The following is a 19,750-nucleotide window of genomic DNA, read 5'->3' as shown; positions in this document are numbered from 1 at the left end:
CATCTGGCAACAACCACCACCATCAGCCAAGAAGCCAATACTATCTGGCAACAACCACCACCACCGTTCCGTTCTGGTAACAACTACCACCACCACCACACAATAACCATTTGGCAACAACCACCACCACCAGCCAATACCATCTGGAAACGACCACAAAAAGCCAACAGCATCTGGCAACATCCACCAGTCAATAATATCTGGCAACAACCACCAGCCAATAGCATCTGGCAACAACCAACACTACCAACCAATACCATCTGGCAACAACCACGACCACCAGCCAGTAGCATCTGGAAATACCTTTTGGCAACAGCAACCACCAGCCAGTAAGTGCCATCTGTCAACAACCACCACCAGTGGCCTCCAGCTTCTGTGTGTGTATGGCCTCCAACCCCTGTGTGTTGGTGTTTGGCCTCCAGACCCAGTGTTTGTGTGTTGCCTCTAGCCTCTGTGTATTGGTGTGAGGCCTGCATCCCCTGTGTGTTGGTGTGTGACCTCCAGCCCATCTTTATTGGTGTGTGGACTCCAGCTTCTCTTTGTTGGTTTGTGAATTTCAGCTCACACAAGGGCTGGAAGGCACACACCAACACACAGGGCCTGGCGGCCACACACCAACACACAGGGGCTGGATGACACACCAACACACAGGTCTACTGTGTGCAGGTGTGTGGGCTCCATCGCCCTGTGTGTTGTTGGATGACACACCAACACACAGGTCTACTTCGTGCAGGTGTGTGTGCTCCATCGCCCTGTGTGTTGTTGGTGTGTTGCCTCAAGCTACTTTGTGTTGCTGTGTAGCCTACAGCCTCTGTGTCGACTCTCAGCCCCCATGTTAGATGATGTTTGGCCTCACTCTCTATGTTAATGTGTGGCCCCCAGCATGTGTGGCCTCCTGCCCAGCCCTTAGCTGTGTGTGTATGATCTCAAGCCTCTCTTTGTTGGTGTGTGGCCTCCAGCCCATGTGCGTTGCTCCAGCCTCTTTATGTGTTGGTGTGTTGCCTCCAGCCCTCGTATAGCAATAACAATCACCAGCTAATACCATCTGGCAACAACAACCACCATCATGCCAATACCATCTGGCAAAAAAACTCCACCAGCCAATACCATCTGGCAACAACAACCGCCAGCCAATACCATCTGTTAACAACAACCACCACCAGTGGCCTCCAACCCCTGTGTGTTGGCATGTGGCCTCCAGCCCTAGTGTGTTTGTGTGTGGCCTCTACCTCTGTGTATTGGTGTGAGGCCTGTATCCCCTGTGTGTTGGTATGTGGCCTCCAGCTCCTTTTTATTGGTGTGTTGATTCCAGCCCACACAAGGGCTGGAATCCACACACCAACACACAGGGCAACAAATAAGGGCTGGAGGACACATCAACACACAGGTGTGTGGGCTCCTGTATGCTGGTGTGTGACCTCAAGCCACTTTGTGTTGCTGTGTAACCTATAACCTCTGTGTGCTGCTGTGTGGACTCTCAGCCACTGTTAGTTGATGTGTGGCCTCCAGACCGTGTAAGTTGGTGTGTGGCCTCCTGCCCCTCTATGTTAATGTGTGGCCTCCAGCAAATGTGTATTGATGTGTGGCCTCCAGCATGTATGGCCTCTTGCCCAGCCCATAGCTGGGTAGGTGTGTGGTCTCCAGCCCCTCTGTGTTGGTGTGTGTGGCCTCCAACCCCCATATAGCAACAACCACCACCCGCTAATATCTGTCAACAGCAACCACCACCAGTCAATACCATCTGGCAACAAAAACGACCACCAGCCAATACCATCTGGCAACAACCAACACCACCAGGCAATAACATCTGTCAACAACCACCAACAGCCAATACCATCTGTCAACTACCACAGACACTAGCCAATACCATCTAGCAACAACCACCACCACTATCCAATACCATCTGACAACAACCACCACCAATAGCATCAGACAACAACCACAAACCAGCCAATAGCATCTGGCAACAACCAACACCACCTACCAATACCATCTGGCAACAACCACGACCACCAGCCAATAGCATCTGGCAACAACCACCACCAGCCAATACCATCTAGCAACAACCACCACCAGCCAGTTCCATCTGGCAACAACCACCACCAGTGGCCTCCAGCCCCTGTGTGCTGGTGTGTGGCCTCTAGCCCTCCTGTATTGATGTGTGTGGTCTGCATCCCCTATGTATTGGTTTTTGGCCTCCAGACTTTATTGGTGTGTGGATTCCAGACCACACAAGGCCTGAAAGGCACACACCAACACACAGAGGCTGGAGTCCACACACAAACCAACACACATTGAGGGCTGAAGGACTCACCAACAAGGCCACTCCCTGTGTGTTGGTGTGTTGCCTCCAACCCCTGTGTGCTGGTATGTGGCCTCAAGCTACTTTGTGTTGCTATGTAGCCTACAGCCTCTGTTTGCTGGTGTGTGGACTCTCGGCCCCTGCTAGTTGGTGTGTGGCCTCCAGCCCTAGGGTGTTGGCGTGTGGCCTCCAGCCCTAGTGTGTTGGTGTGTGGCTTCCAGGTCAGCATCTTTGTATTGGTGTGTGGCCTCCAGCCCCTGTGTATTTATTGGTGTGTGGTCTTGAACCCCTTTGTGTTGCTGTGTGGCCTCTAGCCCCCGAATAGCAACAACCACCACCAGCTAATATCATCTGGCAACAGCAACCACCACCAGCAAATACCATCTGGCAACAACAACCACCACTAGCCAATACCATCTGGCAACAACAACCACCACCAGCCAAATACCATCTGGCAACAACAACCACCACCATCTGGCAACAACAACCACCACCAGCCAATACCATCTGGCAACAACCACTACCAGCTAAAAGCATCTGGCAACAACCACTACCACCAGCCAATACCATCTGACAACTACCACTATCCAATAACATCTGGCAACAACCACCACCACCAGTCAATACCATGTGGCAACAACAACCACTACCAGCTAAAAGCATCTGGCAACAACCACCACCACCAGCCAATACCATCTGGCAACAAGCACCACTACCAGTCAATACCATCTGGCAACAACCATCACCAGGTGCCAATACCATATGGCAACAACCACCACCAGCGGTCTCCATCCCCTGTTGCTGTGTGGCCTCCAGTCACTGTTTGATGTTGTATGGCCTCCAGTCCCTGTGTAATGATTTGTGGCTCCAGCCACTGTGTGCGGTCTCCATTACCTATGTGTGTTTGTGCAGATGTGTGTGATCTACATGCAGCCCAGCCCCTGTGTGTGTTGGTGTGTAGCCTCCAGGACCTGTGTGTTGGTGTGTGGCCTCCATCTAGCCCAGCCCCTGTGTTGGAATGTGAACTCTTGCCCAGACCCTTGGTGTGTGGCCTACAGGCCCTGTATGTTGGTGTGGCCTCCAAACCCTGTGTGTTGGTGTGTGGCCTCCAGACCCTCTATGACAACCTCCAACAGCTAATACCATCTGCCAACAACAACCACCATCTTCCAATACCATCTGGCAACAACAACCACGCCAGCCAATACCATCTGGCAACAACAACCATCACCAGCCAATGCCATCTGGCAACAACCAACACCAGCCCATAGCATGTGGCAAAAACTAAAACCACCAGCCAATAGCATCTGGCAACAGCCACCACCACCAGCCAATGGCATCTGGCAACAACCGAAACCACCGGCCAATAGTATCTGGCAACAACCACCAACAGCCAATATATTCCATCTGGCAACAACCACCATCCCCTGTTGGTGTTTTGCCTCCAGCCCCATGTGTTGGCGTGCGGCCTCCAGCCCTAGTGTGTTTGTGTGAGGCCTGCATCCTCGGTGTGTTGGTGTGAGGCCTGCATCCCCTGTATGTTGGTATGTGGCCTCCAGCCCCTCTTTGTTTGTGTGTGGACTCCAGCCCTTCTTTCTTGGTGGGTGTGTGTTGGTGAGTGGCTTCCAGCTCAGCCTCTTTGTGTTGGTATGTAGCCTCCAGCCCAGTCCCTGTGTGTTGGTGTGTGGCCTTCAGCCCACTATAGCAACAACCATCATCATAATACCATCTGGCAACAGCAACCACCAGGCAACAACAACCACCACTAGCCAATACTATCTGGCAACAACCACCACCACCAGCCAATACCATCTGGCATCAACCACCACCACCAGCCAATACCATCTGGCATAAACCACCACCACCAGTTAATACCATCTGGCAACAACCACCACCACCAGACAATAGCATTTGGCAACAACCACTACTACTGGCCAATAGCATCTGCCAACAATCACCATCACCAGTCAATACCATCTAGCAACAACCAACACCACCAGCCAATAGCATCTGGCAACAATCACCTGACCAGCCAATACTATCTGGCAATAACCACCACCAGCTAAATACCGTCAGGCAACAGCAACCACCACCAGCCAAATACCATCTGGCAACAGCAACCACCACCAGCCAAATACCATCTGGCAACAGCAACCACCAAAAGCCAACACCATCTGGCAACAACAACCACCACCAGTCAATACCATCTAGCAACAACAACCACATGCGCCGTTGCATCTAAATAACCTTTTCACAAAATCAAAGTAAATCATTGGGTTGTAAAGGGTTAAACAGGTAGTTTTGTTGACATCACAAAGCACATAAACATCATAGACATCATGTGACATCACAATTGGTATAGAATGTACAAAGTGTAACACCTGAGCCTTCTTGTTTCATTAGAGCCTGACAGCTTGAAGGGAACACAATACCATCTGGAAACAACCAAAACTACCAGCCAATACCATCTGGCAACAACCACCACCAACAGCCAATGCCATCTGGCAACCACTACCACTACCGGCCAATACCATCTGGCAACAACCAAAACCAACGGCCAATAGCATCTGGCAACAACTAAAACCACCGGCCAATAGCATCTGGCAACAAGCACCACCGCCAGTCAATACCATCTGGCAACAACCACCAACAGCCAATACCACCATCTGGCAACAACCACCTCCAGCCCTAGTTAGTGTGTTTGTGTGAGCCCTTCATCCCCTGTGTGTTGGTGTGTGGCCTGCATCCCCTGTATGGTAGTGTGTGGCCTCCAGCCCCTCTTGTTGGTGGTGGATTCGAGCCCATTTGTGTTGGTGTGTGGCCTTCAGACCTTTGTGTTGGTGTGTGGACTCCAGCCTCGGTGTGTTGGTGTGTGGCTTTCAGCTCAACCTCTTTGTGTTGGTGCGTGGCCTGCAGCCCCCGTATAGCAACAACCACCACTGCTAATACCATCTGGCAACAGCAACCACCACCAGCCAATGATTAGAAAAACATTTCAGCTTCCATCGTGGATAAAAAGAGTTTTTTAAGTAATGGCAATTCCATATAAAAATATTTAGCCATAGCAACGCGTTTCAAATGCCATATGCGTCCTTTGTCAAAGCTATATGACTAATGAACAAACTTGATTAAATACAAAAAATACACCAATCCAATGAAAGATAAAAATCACATGATTAGCTGTCAATCAGAGCAGCGAAAATCACATGATTAGCTGTCAATCAGAGCAGCGAAAATCACATGATTAGCTGTCAATCAGAGCAGCGAAAATCACATGATTGAAGCAGACAAAATGTAATCTAATATGACACATACAAAAAGGATTTCTGCAATGCATTATAAAAACAACTACATAGAAAAACACACATGTAGGTGAGCCTATACAAAAAGAAATGTAAAAATTAATAGTGATACATAAGTTCACGCCGCAAATTGAGGCCAGTGGGATTGCAGGTATCAAGAGTCATTATCCAATATGCCTCGCGGTTTATCAGACGTTTCCTTGAGTCTCCCCCTCTAGGATTCGGAGTAACCCTCTCAATGCCCATAACTTGGAATGAGGATACATTTCCATTATGGTGTTGTATAAAGTGCTTAGAAGCATGAGATATATTATGATTATTTGTAGAAACATTAGTTATATCAGAGACATGTTCAGAAATTCTTTTTTTCAGTTTTCTGATTGTACATCCCACATACATTTTATCACATAAAGTACAATGAATTACATATACTTCATGATCACAGTTGTAGTTGATAAATTGATTTATATGAAATGTCTGGGATTTATCCGCATTAGAAATTTTTTTTGTGACTTTTACATATTGACAGAGATTGCACCTATTTTGACCACACTTGTAAAACCCTTCACATTGCAACCACGTATGGTTTTTTTTGAGAGAGTTTGTTAAGGAAGGGGAAAGAATGTTCCCCAAAGTCTAGCCACCGTGATAGCCCCCAAGAGACCTGAGGCCCGGCTGCCGAGTACCCCACGGTCCTGGGGGCGCGTCACAGAGACTTCAACAGCTTCACATATCTGCTTGCTACTTGTAATTACATTTTAGCAGCTGCTCTCTTAGGGTTCACTCACACTTGCGTATAATTTGGACGACTGCAACATCTTGGTTATCGTACTCTACATGTTGCTACAGACCTGTGTAATTTCACCGTCAGCCCCAGTAGAGTAATACCATCCAATGGAGGAGGAGATGGAGGCAATCGCTGTCACTCTTTACTTTGTATAGCTGTTCCCTCAAGTCAACAAAGTATGACTTTGCACTACAAAATTTTGTGAGGAATCTCAGGCCTTGTATTTTTCATAATCTTAATTTCAAATTTGAAAAAAATAGTGTCCGGAGCCTGGTCAGCACAGCGCCATATACTATGACGTGGCCAGAGCTTAAAACTGCAGCTTAGAGTGGCAGGACCCTAGAACAACCAATACACCTAGTAATAGTGCTGTGCAGCTTTACCCCATACACTGGACCATCACTGATCTGATATTGATCCTAAAGAGAGGTCATCAAAAGCGTAAATCAGGAAAACCCCTTTAAACCATGCCTGCCTCATCACTGGAGGCAATAAACTCCTCAGTACTAGTGCTGAGCGAACGTGCTCGGATAACGTGTTATCCTAGTATCTTAGGGTGCTCTGCTAATATATTTGAGTCTCTGCGGCTGCATGTTTTGCAGCGGTAGAAAGGCAATCTCTGCATGTATTGCACCTGTCATCACTAATGGGGCTCACAATCTACATTCCCTTTCAGGATGTCTTTGAAAGTGTGGGAGGAAACCACAGAAAACCCACACGATCACAGGGAGAACATAAACTTCGTCCTTATAGATGTCGTCCTTGGTGGGATTCGAACCCAGGACCCCAGTGCTGCAAAGCAACAGTGATAATCACTGAGCCACCGTGCTGCATCATGCTTACAAAGGGCAACAAAAGGCAACTTCCACTGCACCATAACTGATGTTCAGATATCAGATATTTTCTTGATCCGAGTCAAAGCTATAAAATCAGTCACAACCTCCTGAAACCTTTACGATCAATCGATTTAAGCAGTGAAACGTTTTTGAGAGTAAAACAGGATCATGGATTCAGAAGACAACTTACACAGTGCCATACCTGGTGTTCAGAAGTCTCCCAAATCTGAGCTGTGGGACCTTAAAATCTTAAAGAATTTCCCTAGAGTAAATGATTTACTCTTTAATGGTGATTAAAAAGACAAATATTGAGTAAAAAAGACACCAAAGTTCAGTTTGTAATCTAACATTTATTGTGAAGTTCAGTACTTGCCTTTAGCGTGAGCATGTTCTACTTCCAGAGGATGGATATTACCAACCAATCACTCAATGCCAGGAGCTTTCTATAAAGCTTCACGTTCATACAATTAGCAATATCTAATGCTCTAATGCAAATCTTCCTTACGTCGTTGTGAATGATTCCACAATGTTAATGATTTCTCTAACAATTCCCATAATTATTGATGGAGTCTACATCTAGTCATATCCATCCTTCACGAGACACAAAGTTATGGTCAAAGTGACTTTCTTGATCGTTAGAAAGAAATAATAAGAGTCAAAGGAGCATCATAGAAACAGAGAATGTAGTGTAGGCTTCAGGAACCAGATAACGCTTTACAAATCCTGTAATTGTGGATGTCAGGCTTATAATAGAAGGGATACACACAGTTTATTACAATTTCTCACTGTTAATAATTATTTGTTAATATCCAGATTTTATATTCATCAAAATTTTCAATAGAACAATGTTTTTTATTTTTAGGTGATTTTTCCATTTTTTTGTTATTATTTTTTCATCTATATAAAGGATTATTTTATCATTTCAAACATGTTAATAGTCATAGATCAAGAATATTTGAAGCCCAATGGCAGACGTTTAATTGGAGATATCTTGACCGGTTTCATTGCGGACAGCATGGCGGAGGCTGTCAGCCGTTCTTCAGGTTTATAGGACAAACAACCCTTAATAATAGAATCCACATTTTTGGGCAAAGAATCCAATGTGCGAGGCAACTTATTCATTCTCATTTGCTCATACATCACTTCCAGGTCTTCCCACGGTAGTCGATTAGTAAACAGTTGAACAAATGTGGCTCCGACAGACCACATGTCCGACATCTTGGTTGAACGAGATAGTCTGTTCAAGAATCGCTCAGGGGCCATGTAAAGATATGTCCCACCTCCTTGTGGTCCAATCCTCTCAGACCTTTCCATCGTAGACTCAATTGTGATCCGAATATTGGCCGCTCCCCAGTCGGTGAGAAGAGCCTTTTTGGTTTCCTCTTTGATCTAAAACATAAACATAGACTGATTGTTGCCATCACGGGTAGTATATTCACCACTGGTTGTACGATTTGTACAATTGGCTGTATGGTGGAGAGACAGAACTGCCGTGTCATTGCTACTTTTACTCATATTTTGGATTGTTCTAATATCTCACGTGTTGAGACTTTGGGTAGATGTACTAGGACCACCAGCTACTATTACGTCAAAGGAACTGCAGAGTAATGTCTCCTGAAGACATCAAACGGTATATAGTATAGAGTGTTGGAGACGGTAAATGACTTTGTCTTTAGAAGGTAATTAATGATGGACGATGAGACTTAACTTATCAAGTTACTGATGATATAGAGAGAGAAAGTGGTGGTATATGACCTGTGTGCATGGCGATGTGCTGCACAGAGTGACAGACTACTGCTCCGGCCACGATCTGCTGAGAACTCAGTGGATAAACCTGCTTGTCACCACAGGGTACTGATGGAACATGTGAGCCCGGCTCCTGGTTATTTTTTGTAGCCATTCTTGGAACCATTCTAAGGACCAATGTTATATTTTCATTGGAGCCCAATGAGTGGGTGGTGCCACTGGATTTTTTCCTGTTGTGGTGTTACAGACTCGGGTAAATTATATCTATGGTGGAATATTCTCCAGGTGAATAGATAAAGGTTGTTTGACTGATGCCACACACCCAATCACACCAACTTACAAGGATATTCCCAGGTTTAATGTCTTGATGGATGATGTTTCTGGAATGAGCATATTCCACCGCCGACAGGACGTCTAAGCAGACAGACATTTTATCTGCTTCAGACAACTGCGAGACACAAAGAGAAAGCAGGAGATGAACAGATTGTGTCTCACAGATATGTATCCGAGGAGGGGACGCTATCGCCGAAATTTCACAATTCTCCTATTGCTTTATAATTTCATACACTCACTTACAGTGAGGAAAATAAGTATTTGATACTCTGTAAATTTTGCGAGTTTTCCCAGCTACAAAGAATGGAGAGGTCTGTAATCTTTATCCTAGGTCTCTTCATCTGTGAGAGACAGAATCTAAAAATAAAAAACAGAAAATCACATTGTATGATTTTTACACATTTAAATTGCATTTTATTGCATGAAATAAATATTTAATCTCCGACCAACCAGCAAAAATTCTGCCTCTCTCAGACCTGTTAGTTTTTCTGTAAGAAGCCTCCTACTCTGCACTCATTACCTGTATTAACTGCACATGTTTGAACTCGTTACCTGTATAAAAGACACCTGTCCACACACTCAATCACACTCCAACCTCTCCACCATGATCAAGACCAAAGAGCTGTCTAAGGACACCAGGGACAAAATTGTAGACCTGCACAAGGCTGGGATCGGCAACAGGACAATGGGCAAGCAGCTTGGTGAGAAGGCAACAACTGTTGGCACAATTATTAGAAAATGGAAGAAACACAAGATGACTATCAATCTTCCTCGGTCTGGGGCTCCATGCAGGATCTCCCCTCGTGGGGTAAGGATGATTCTGAGAAAGGTCAGGAATCAGCCCAGAACTACACGGGAGGACCTGGTCAATGACCTGAAGAGAGCTGGGACCACAGTCTCAAAGATTACTGTTATTAACATACTACACCATCATGGATTAAAATCCTGCAGGGCAAGCAAGGTCCCCTGCACAAGCCAGCACATGTCCAGGCCTGTTTGAAGTTCGCCAAACTTCCTTTGGAAGTGCATTGAGCTGTAGGTTGGATTGCTGCTAAAGGGAAAAAAAAAACAACTCTTTAAATCTTCTTCCTTAGCGAATGTGAACGAGCTGAGTGTGACCGGAGAGTAAGTGCAAACGGAAGTAAGTGTGTGACTTGTGATTCAGTGACTTGGATTCAGGGAGTTTGGAAGGGAGGAATTTGGACTGAATTGCTGTCTGTATTTTATTAATTCTTTACAATTATTTTTTAACTTAACAATTCTGTCAATTGCAATCCCCATTAGGAAATGAGCTCCATTATTGACAATGCTATCCAGTGTACATCTTGCCACATGTATGCAATCCTTGAACAGCCGGTCGTGGGTGCATACTGCTATGTGAAATGTGTGCACGTTGTGTGTTTGGAAGCCCAGGTACTGGATCTAAATGAGCAGCTGGCAACACTGAGATCCATAGACAATATGGAAAGGAGTCTCTTCTTCTGCTGCTCACTGGGGTAGATGTGGGGGAGGGTGGTAGTAGGGAGCTGCAGGACAGTGAGGCAGCTAGCTGGGTAACAGTTAGAAGGGGGGGGTAGAGGGAAGAGTGCCAGGGTGGCTAGTCCTGATCTGGCACACCCCAATAAGTTTGCAAAGTTGGCAGATGAGGGGGGTGTCAGTACAGGGGTAGCACTGCTGCAGCAAGGCATGTCCCCTGAAAGCCGGAGGAGTGTCAGCTCCAGTAAGGGGTGAAATAGGAGAGCAGGGCAGGCCAGGCAGGTGCTGGTAGTGGGGGACTCAATTATTAGGGGAACAGATAGGGCAATTTGTCACAAAGACAGGGATCGTCGAACAGTGTGCTGCCTACCTGGCGCTCGAGTCCGGCACATTGCTGATAGGGTTGAAACATTACTGGGAGGGGCTGGTGAGGACCCAGCGGTCATGGTGCACATTGGCACAAATGACAAAGTTAGAGGTAGGTGGAAGGTCCTTATAGATGATTTCAAAGAATTAGGCGGCAAGCTTAAAGCAAGGACCTCCAAGGTGGTATTCTCTGAAATACTGCCTGTACCACGTGCCACGCCAGAGAGGCAACGGGCGATTAGGGAGATAAATAAGTGGCTCAGGAATTGGTGTAGGAAGGAGGGGTTTGGGTTCCTGGAGAACTGGGCCGACTTCTCAGTTGGCTACAGACTCTACGCTAGAGATGGGCTGCACCTCATTGGGGAAGGTGCAGCTGTGCTGGGGGAGAAAATGGCTAGAAGGTTGGAGGAGTGTTTAAACTAGGGATTGTGGAGGACGGTATTCATTTTATAGAAGGGGAAGATAGTGCTGATAGTGACCTGGGCACAAATAAAGAAATTGGGGGTGGGGTTAGAACAGTCAATATAGTAAGAAGGAACAGAGGTACAGAGAGATACATAAAATGCATGTACACTACTGCCAGAAGCCTCACCAACAAAATGGAGGAATTAGAATTAATTTTGTTGGAAAATAATTATGACATGGTAGGGATATCTGAGACATGGCTGGACGAGAGCCATAACTGGGCAGTTAATTTACAGGGCTATAGTCTGTTCAGAAATGACCGTACAAACAAGCGAGGGGGGGGTTGTGTTTATATGTAAAATCATCCTTAAAACCCGTCTTTTGTGAGAATATATGTGAATCTAATGAAAATGTAGAGTCCCTGTGGGTGGAGATAAGGGGAGGGGGAAAAAATAATAAATTACTGATAGGGGTTTGTTATAAGTCTCCAAGAATAATGGAAGAATATCCTCATAAAGCAAATAGATCAAATAGATGAAGCAGCGACTCATTACTATGGGTGACTTCAACTACCCTGAAATACATTGGGGGACAGAAACCTGTAGTTGCAGCAAAGGTAATAGGTTTTTGACAACTATGAAAGACAATTAACTTTCACAACTGGTTCAGGACCCAACAAGAAGGGGGGCACTGCTAGACCTAATATTAACCAACAGGCCAGACCGCATATCAAATATACGAGTTGGGGGTCACTTGGGTAATAGTGATCACAATATAATAAGTTTTCATGTATCCTTTAATAAGATGTGTAGTAGAGGGGTTACAAGGACACTAAACTTCTCGAAGGCAAATTTCCAACGGTTGAGCGATGGTCTTAGTGCAATAAACTGGGACGATATCCTGAGACATAAAACTACACAAAGCAAATGGGAGACATTTATTAGCATCCTGATTAGGACCTGTGCACAATATATACCCTATGGGAATAAACATGCTAGAAATAGGAGGAAACCACTATGGCTTAATAGAGCTTTAAGGGGCGCAATAAGTGACAAAAAAAAAGCATTTAGAGAACTAAAGCAAGTAGGTAGTGATGAGGCATTAAATAAATACAGAAAATTACATAAATTCAGTAAAAACCAAATCAAGGCAGCAAAGATTAAGACTGTTCGTATATGCAACAGTTGTGGACTTCTTTGTTTGTGTGAAGGAGGACATTATGCTGATCTGACTGTAGATGGCATTGTTGTGTAAAGTTTCCTTGTTTACTGTATGGTAAAAGAAAAAAGTAAAAAAAAAAATCTCTCTTGTACTTTCTGTTTTGTTTTTACTTCCTGGTGCGGTACAGTGTGACTGTGCGTTTTTTTCCTTTACCTCATGTTCTGGGAAGTAAAAGCTTGTTATCCCATGTAATCTGCTCTGTGAAGTTTATACCGCAACTGTGGGTATCCAGAAGCTGTGCAACAGGTCATGGGCCCAGGCACGAGGACCCCAGGCACCAAGAACCCCAGACACCTAGGACACCGGAACTCTCAGCAAGACCCTGGTGAATGCAGAAGAATTCTTCAGTACAATTGTCTCCAAACAAGTAAGACAAGTTAAAGATGACAAGTAGCACAGAGCTAAAACTCACAGTAGCTAAGCTGAATAATGAGAATTATCAGTTATGGAAGTTCAAAGTAGAAATGTTATTGTCTAAAGATGGTTTATGGGAAGTAATCACTACAGATAGACCTGATGAGGATAATCAGACATGGGATAAGAAAAATAGACAAGCAAGAGCCAGCATCAGCCTATTAGTGGATGATGCTCAATTAATCCACATAAGGAATGAAGATACAGCAAAGGGATTGTGGGAAGCACTAAGAAAGCTACATGAAAGACCCAGCTTAAATCACAAGTTATTTCTGCTAAGAAAGCTTTACAGTATGAGACTAAGTGCAGACAATGACATGCAGAAGCATATATTCTCTATTATGGAAGTGATATCACAGCTGAGATCAATTGGTGAATATATTAAGGAAAGCCATGTAGCAGCAATATTATTGTGCAGTTTACCGGATTCATATACTGCTTTAATAAATGCACTAGAGACAAGACCTGAAACAGACATTACATTAGAGTTTGTGAAGACCAGACTCATAGATGAATATCAAAGAAGGAAAGAACAAATAAATGATTCTTCTACTGAAAAAGATAATGGAAATGCTCTTAAAGCTACAGTATCAAAAATACCCTATAATAAAGAGACAAGAGAATGTTTCAGATGTAAGAAAAAAGGACATTTAAAGAAAGACTGCACTATATGGAAACCAGAACAACAAAAATTACATCATAAAGAGAATACACAGAAGGTGAAAAACACAATTTCTGATTCATGTGAAAATAATTGGAATGGCAAATTTTAAGTGACTGATAAGAAATCATCGTTGGGTTGGTTTATTGACTCAGGAGCAACAAGTCACATGACAAGTAATAAAAATTTCTTTACTGAACTTAATTTAAATAAGAAGGAAGCCATTTATCTTGCAGATGTAAGCAAAATAACTGCAGAAGGTGTTGGACAAGGAATTCTAAACTGTTCTAACAAGTTTGGGCATGATTCAAAAATACTTGTACTGGATGTGTTATATGTTCCAGGATTAGAAGGAGGATTGTTATCTGTAAAACGTCTAACAGCTAAAGGACTTACTGTAAAATTCAAAGATGATGAGTGTACAATCCTAGCAGGAAACAAGGTAATAGCCAATGTCAAGGCAGATGAACAATTATATCATCTAGACACATTAAAGGAACAGAGGAAGTTGTGTACACATGATCACAAGAATTGTATTCACATGTGGCATAGACGTCTAGGACACAGACATCCTGAAAGTATAATGGAGCTGCAAAGGAAAGAATTGACAAAGGATCTATTGATATCTGATTGCTCAATTACCATGAGATGTGAATGTTGTATAAAATCCAAAACCACAAGGATATCTATTCCTAAAGAAAGTGAAGCGAAAAGCCAAGACCACTTGATTTGGTGCATACTGACGTATGTGGACCCAGAAAAGTGATTACATTAGGAGGCAATAAATATATGGTGACTTTTATAGATGACTACTCAAAATACATAGTCACATACAGTGCAGACCAAAAGTTTGGACACACCTTCTCATTTAAAGATTTTCACACTGAAGGCATCAAAACTATGAATTAACACATGTGCAATTATATACTTAACAAAAAAGTGTGAAACAACAGAAAATATGTCTTATATTCTAGGTTCTTCAAAGTAGCCACCTTTTGCTTTGATGACTGCTTTGCACACTCTTGGCATTCTCTTGATGAGCTTCAAGAGGTAGTCACCGGAAATTGTCTTCCAACAATCTTGAAGGAGTTCCCAGAAATGCTTAGCACTTGTTGGCCCTTTTGCCTTCACTCTGCGGTCCAGCTCACCCCAAACCATCTCGATTGGGTTCAGGTCTGGTGACTGTGGAGGCCAGGTCATCTGGCGTAGCACCCCATCACTCTCCTTCTTGGTCAAATAGCCCTTACACAGCCTGGAAGTGTGTTTGGGGTCATTATTCTGTTGAAAAATAAATGATGGTCCAACTAAACGCAAACCGGATGGAATAGCATGCCGCTGCTAGATGCTGTGGTAGCCATGCTGGTTCAGTATGCCTTCAATTTTGAATAAATCCCCAACAGTGTCAACAGCAAAGCACTCCCACACCATCACACCTCCTCCTCCATGCTTCACAGTGGGAACCAGGCATGTAGAGTCCATCCGTTCACCTTTTCTGCGTCGCACAAAGACACGGTGGTTGGAACCAAAGATCTCAAATTTGGACGCATCAGACCAAAGCACAGATTTCCACTGGTCTAATGTCCATTCCTTGTGTTCTTTAGCCCAAACAAGTCTCTTCTGCTTGTTGCCAGTCCTTAGCAGTGGTTTCCTAGCAGCTATTTTACCATGAAGGCCTGCTGCACAAAGTTTCCTCTTAACAGTTGTTGAGGAGATGTATCTGCTGTTAGAACTCTGTGTGGCATTGACCTGGTCTCTAATCTGAGCTGCTGTTAACCCGTGATTTCTGAGGCTGGTGACTCGGATAAACTTATCCTCAGAAGCAGAGGTGACTCTTGGTCTTCCTTTCCTGGGGCGGTCCTGATATGAGCCAGTTTCTTTGAAGCGCTTGATGGTTTTTGCAACTGCACTTGGGGACAGTCACACTGACTGACCTTCATTTTTTAAAGTAATGATGGCCACTCGTTTTATTTTACTTAGCTGCTTTTTTCTTGCCATAATACAAATTCTAACAGTCTATTCAGTAGGACTATCAGCTGAGTATCCACCAGACTTCTGCACATCACAACTGATGGTCCTAACCCCATTTTTAAGGCATGAATTCCCACTCATTAAACCTGACAGGGCACACCTGTGAAGTGAAAACCATTTCCGGTGACTACCTCTTGAAGCTCATCAAGAGAATGCCAAGAGTGTGCAAAGCAGTCATCAAAGCAAAAGGTGGCTACTTTGAAGAACCTAGAATATAAGACATATTTTCAGTTGTTTCACACATTTTTGGTAAGTATATAATTCCACATGTGTTAATTCATAGTTTTGATGCCTTCAGTGTGAATGTACAATTTTCATAGTCATGGTCTGTACTGTACATGAACAAGAACAAAAGCAAAGTTTTCAATAAACTAGTAGACTACGTGAAAAAGTCGAATAGCAAGTTTCAGAGGAAGCCAATTGTCATTAGAAGTGATAATGGAGGTGAATTCACAGGACACCAAATAGAAAACTACTTAAGAAAAAATGGTATAGAGCATCAAAAGACTGTTCCATACACACCTGAACAAAATGGAGTAGCAGAAAGGAAAAACAGAACTCTGACTGAAATGATAAGGTGTATGCTGACAGATTCCAAACTATCAGAGAAATATTGGGGTGAAGCAGCAATGACAGCTACATATCTACAGAATCATCTTTTTTCTAGAAAACTGAAAAAAAAACATGAACTGTGGCATAGTATGAAACCAAGTGTAAATCATTTAAGAGTTTTTGGTTGTAAAGTTTTTGTATTCATTCCAAGAGAAAAACGTTCCAAACTTCAAAACAGATCCATGGAAGGATTATTTGTTGGATATAGTGAAAATTGCAAAGGATATAGAATGCTAGATCCCAAAACAGAAAGTTATGGTGAGTAACAGTGTGACATTCATTGAGGATCTAAATGAAGACACTATGATTTCACTGGAAACAAAAAATAAGAAAAACAGCAATGATATTGCTGAAGGAACATCTGAGAAAAAAAGAAGTTGAAATTTATAAAAAACAGAATACTGAAAGTGAAGATATACAACTACAAACAGACACAGAACCAATATGTTCAATAAGAGAAAACAAATGAAAACCACCAATACGCCTTTCATACAAGGCAAGTACAAGTAAAATTTATGAGCCTACCTCTTGGGAAGACATATCTCGACTTCCCAAAGAAGCCAATAAATGGATAGAGGCAACAGAAATAGAAATAAAATCCATGCATGACTCAAAAACATGGACACTAATAGAATTACCAGAAGGAAGAAAAGCTATAGGATGTAAATGGGTTTTTAAAGTAAAGTACCAAACAGATGGCACAGCTGAACGATACCGAGCAAGACTCGTAGCTAAAGGTTATTCTCAAAAAATATGGAGAAGACTATGATTAAACATTTGGTCCAGTTGTCAAACATACTACAATAAGAACTTTGTTTGCAGTTGCAGCAATGAAACAAATGGAACTGAAACATCTGGATGTAAAGACAGCATTTTTGAATGGAAGTTTAACAGAAGATATTTACATGGAACAACCTACAGGATTCAAAGATGAAAGTAACCCAAACATGGTTTGCAAATTACAGAAAAGTATATACCGTTTAAAACAAGCTGCTAAAGCATGGGATGATAAAATCATGGAGGTGCTCACAAATGAAAAATTTAAAAGAAGCAAAGCTGATCCTTGCCTGTACACAAAAAGACTAATGGACAGATGGATCTATGTACTCATATATGTTGATGACATTTTAGTTTGTTTTGAAAAGGAAAGGCATAAAGAGGACATACTAAAAATCCTGAATCAACATTTCCAGATCAAAGACTTGGGAAATGTGAAACAGTACTTAGGAATACAGATAGAAAGAGAAGAAGATGGAAGTTTCCTACTTAATCAAAATCACATGATTCAAGACATAACCGAAACATTTGGATTGAAGGATGCAAAACCAGCAAAGTCTCCAATGGAAACTTATTATCTTAAAGAGATGAGTAGTGAGAAAAATGTGTTACCAAATAATGAAGAGTACAGAATGGCGATAGGAAAATTACTGCATCTAGCGACTGTCACAAGGCCAAACATTGCAGCAGCAGTAGGAATTCTGAATAGAAAAGTGTCCAAGCCAAATAAAGCGGATTGGAATGCTGTGAAGAGAGTAATACATTATTTGAAAGGAACCAGCAATGTTAAACTGAAATTGCTTACAAGTGATAAATGCATTTTAACTGGATACGTTGATGCAGATTGGGCTGGAGATTCAACTGACAGAAAATCTACCAGTGGCTATCTTTTCTTTCGCTCAGGTGGACCAATTAGTTGGACTAGTTAAAAACAATCAATAGTAACGCTGTCGTCAACAGAAGCAGAATATGTTGCAGCAGCACATGCGAGTCAAGAAGTTCTATGGTTAAGACAATTGCTAACAGACCTAGGACAAGCACAGTTGGAACCAACAAAAATAAATAAGGACAATCAGGGATGTCTTGTTCTTGCTCAGATTGAAAGAGTTAACCCAAAAACCAAGCACATTGATGTGAAGTATCATTTCTTGAGGGACCATCAGAAACAAGGAATCCTGAAATTAGAATATTGTCCAACTGAAGGTTTGACGGCAGACATTTTCACAAAGGCATTGAATGCTGAAAAACATCAGAGACTAATGAAGAAATTAGGTTTGACTGAATAAGTCCTTACTGTTGAGAAAGGGTGTTGGTATATGCAACAGTTGTGGACTTCTTTGTTTGTGTGAAGGAGGGCTTTATGCTGATCTGACAGTAGATGGCGATGTTGTGTAAAGTTTCCTTGTTTACTGTATGGTAAAAGAAAAAAAGTAAAAAAAAAAAAAGAAAAAATCTCTCGTGTACTTTCTGTTTTGTTCTTACTTCCTGGTGCAGTTCTGTGTGACTGTGCGTTTTTTTCCTTTACCTCATGTTTTGGGAAGTAAAAGCTTGTTATCCCATGTAATCTGCTCTGGGAAGTTTATACCGCAACTGTGGGTATCCAGAAGCTGTGCAATAGAGACATAGAGACTCATTGCCAGAGAAAGTAAAAATAATCCCAAAGTATTCTTTAACTACATAAATAGTAAGAAACTAAAAAATGATAGTGTTCGCCCCCTTAAAAATAGTCTGGGTGAAATGGTGGATGAGGATGAGGAAAAAGCCAATATGCTAAATGATTTTTTTTCAACAGTATTTACACAAGAAAATTGCATGACAGAAAACATGATCAGTGATATCAAACATTTTTCATTAGATGTCACTTTCTTCCAGCAGGAAGTACAGCGGCGTCTAAAAATCACTAAAGGTGACAAATCCCCGGGCCCGGATGGGATACACCCGCGAGTACTGCAGGAATTAAGTAATATCATAGATAGACCATTATTCTTAATCTTTAAAGATTCAATAATAACAGGGTCTGTACCCCAGGACTGGCGTATAGCAAATGTGGGGCCAATATTCAAAAAGGGGACAAAAACTGAACATGGAAATTATAGGCCGGTAAGCTTAACCTCTACTGTGGGTAAAATCCTGGAGGGTTTCCTAAGAGATGCTATACTAGAGTATCTGAAGAAGAATAACCTCATGACCCAACATCAACATGGGTTTACGAGGGACCGTTCCTGTCAAACTAATCTAATCAGTTTTTATGAGGAGGTAAGTTCTGGACTGGACCAAGGAAATGTAGTGGATGTTGTGTATATGGACTTTTCAAAAGCTTTTGATACGGTTAAACACAAAAGGTTGATACATAAAATGAGAACAATGGGGATAGGGGAAAATATATGGATGTGGGTTAAGAACTGGCTCAGTGATAGGAAACAAAGGGTGGTTATTAATGGAACACACTCAGGCTGGGTCACAGTTAACAGTGGGGTACCACAG

At 42.9% G+C, this 19,750-nt stretch overlaps 1 protein-coding gene across 4 annotated transcripts in view; it reads right to left on the bottom strand.

Annotated features, from left to right (window-relative positions):
* Nucleotides 1-7,584: 7,584 nt before the first annotated feature.
* The window catches only part of LOC141233754 (uncharacterized), a 162,802-nt gene continuing 150,636 nt past the window's right edge, over nucleotides 7,585-19,750 (bottom strand). Inside the window, exons 9-10 of one of the 4 annotated variants that reach the window (XM_073667945.1) lie at nucleotides 9,314-9,421; nucleotides 7,585-8,616 (exon numbers count right to left, since the gene is read on the bottom strand). In XM_073667945.1, coding sequence (XP_073524046.1) covers nucleotides 8,173-8,616; nucleotides 9,314-9,421 — 552 coding nt within the window. In that variant the 3' untranslated portion in view covers nucleotides 7,585-8,172. Of the gene's footprint in view, nucleotides 8,617-9,313; nucleotides 9,664-19,750 lie in introns of those variants that run through there. The other 3 variants (XM_073667943.1, XM_073667944.1, XM_073667946.1) reach the window with 3 other exon arrangements.

Source organism: Phyllobates terribilis, unplaced genomic scaffold, assembly GCF_046119375.1.
Source record: "Phyllobates terribilis strain yellow unplaced genomic scaffold, ASM4611937v1 Scaffold_625__1_contigs__length_943254, whole genome shotgun sequence".
Classification (NCBI taxonomy): domain Eukaryota; kingdom Metazoa; phylum Chordata; class Amphibia; order Anura; family Dendrobatidae; genus Phyllobates; species Phyllobates terribilis.
Note: the sequence above shows the minus strand (reverse complement) of the source record. Positions and strands in the feature narration are given on the sequence as shown.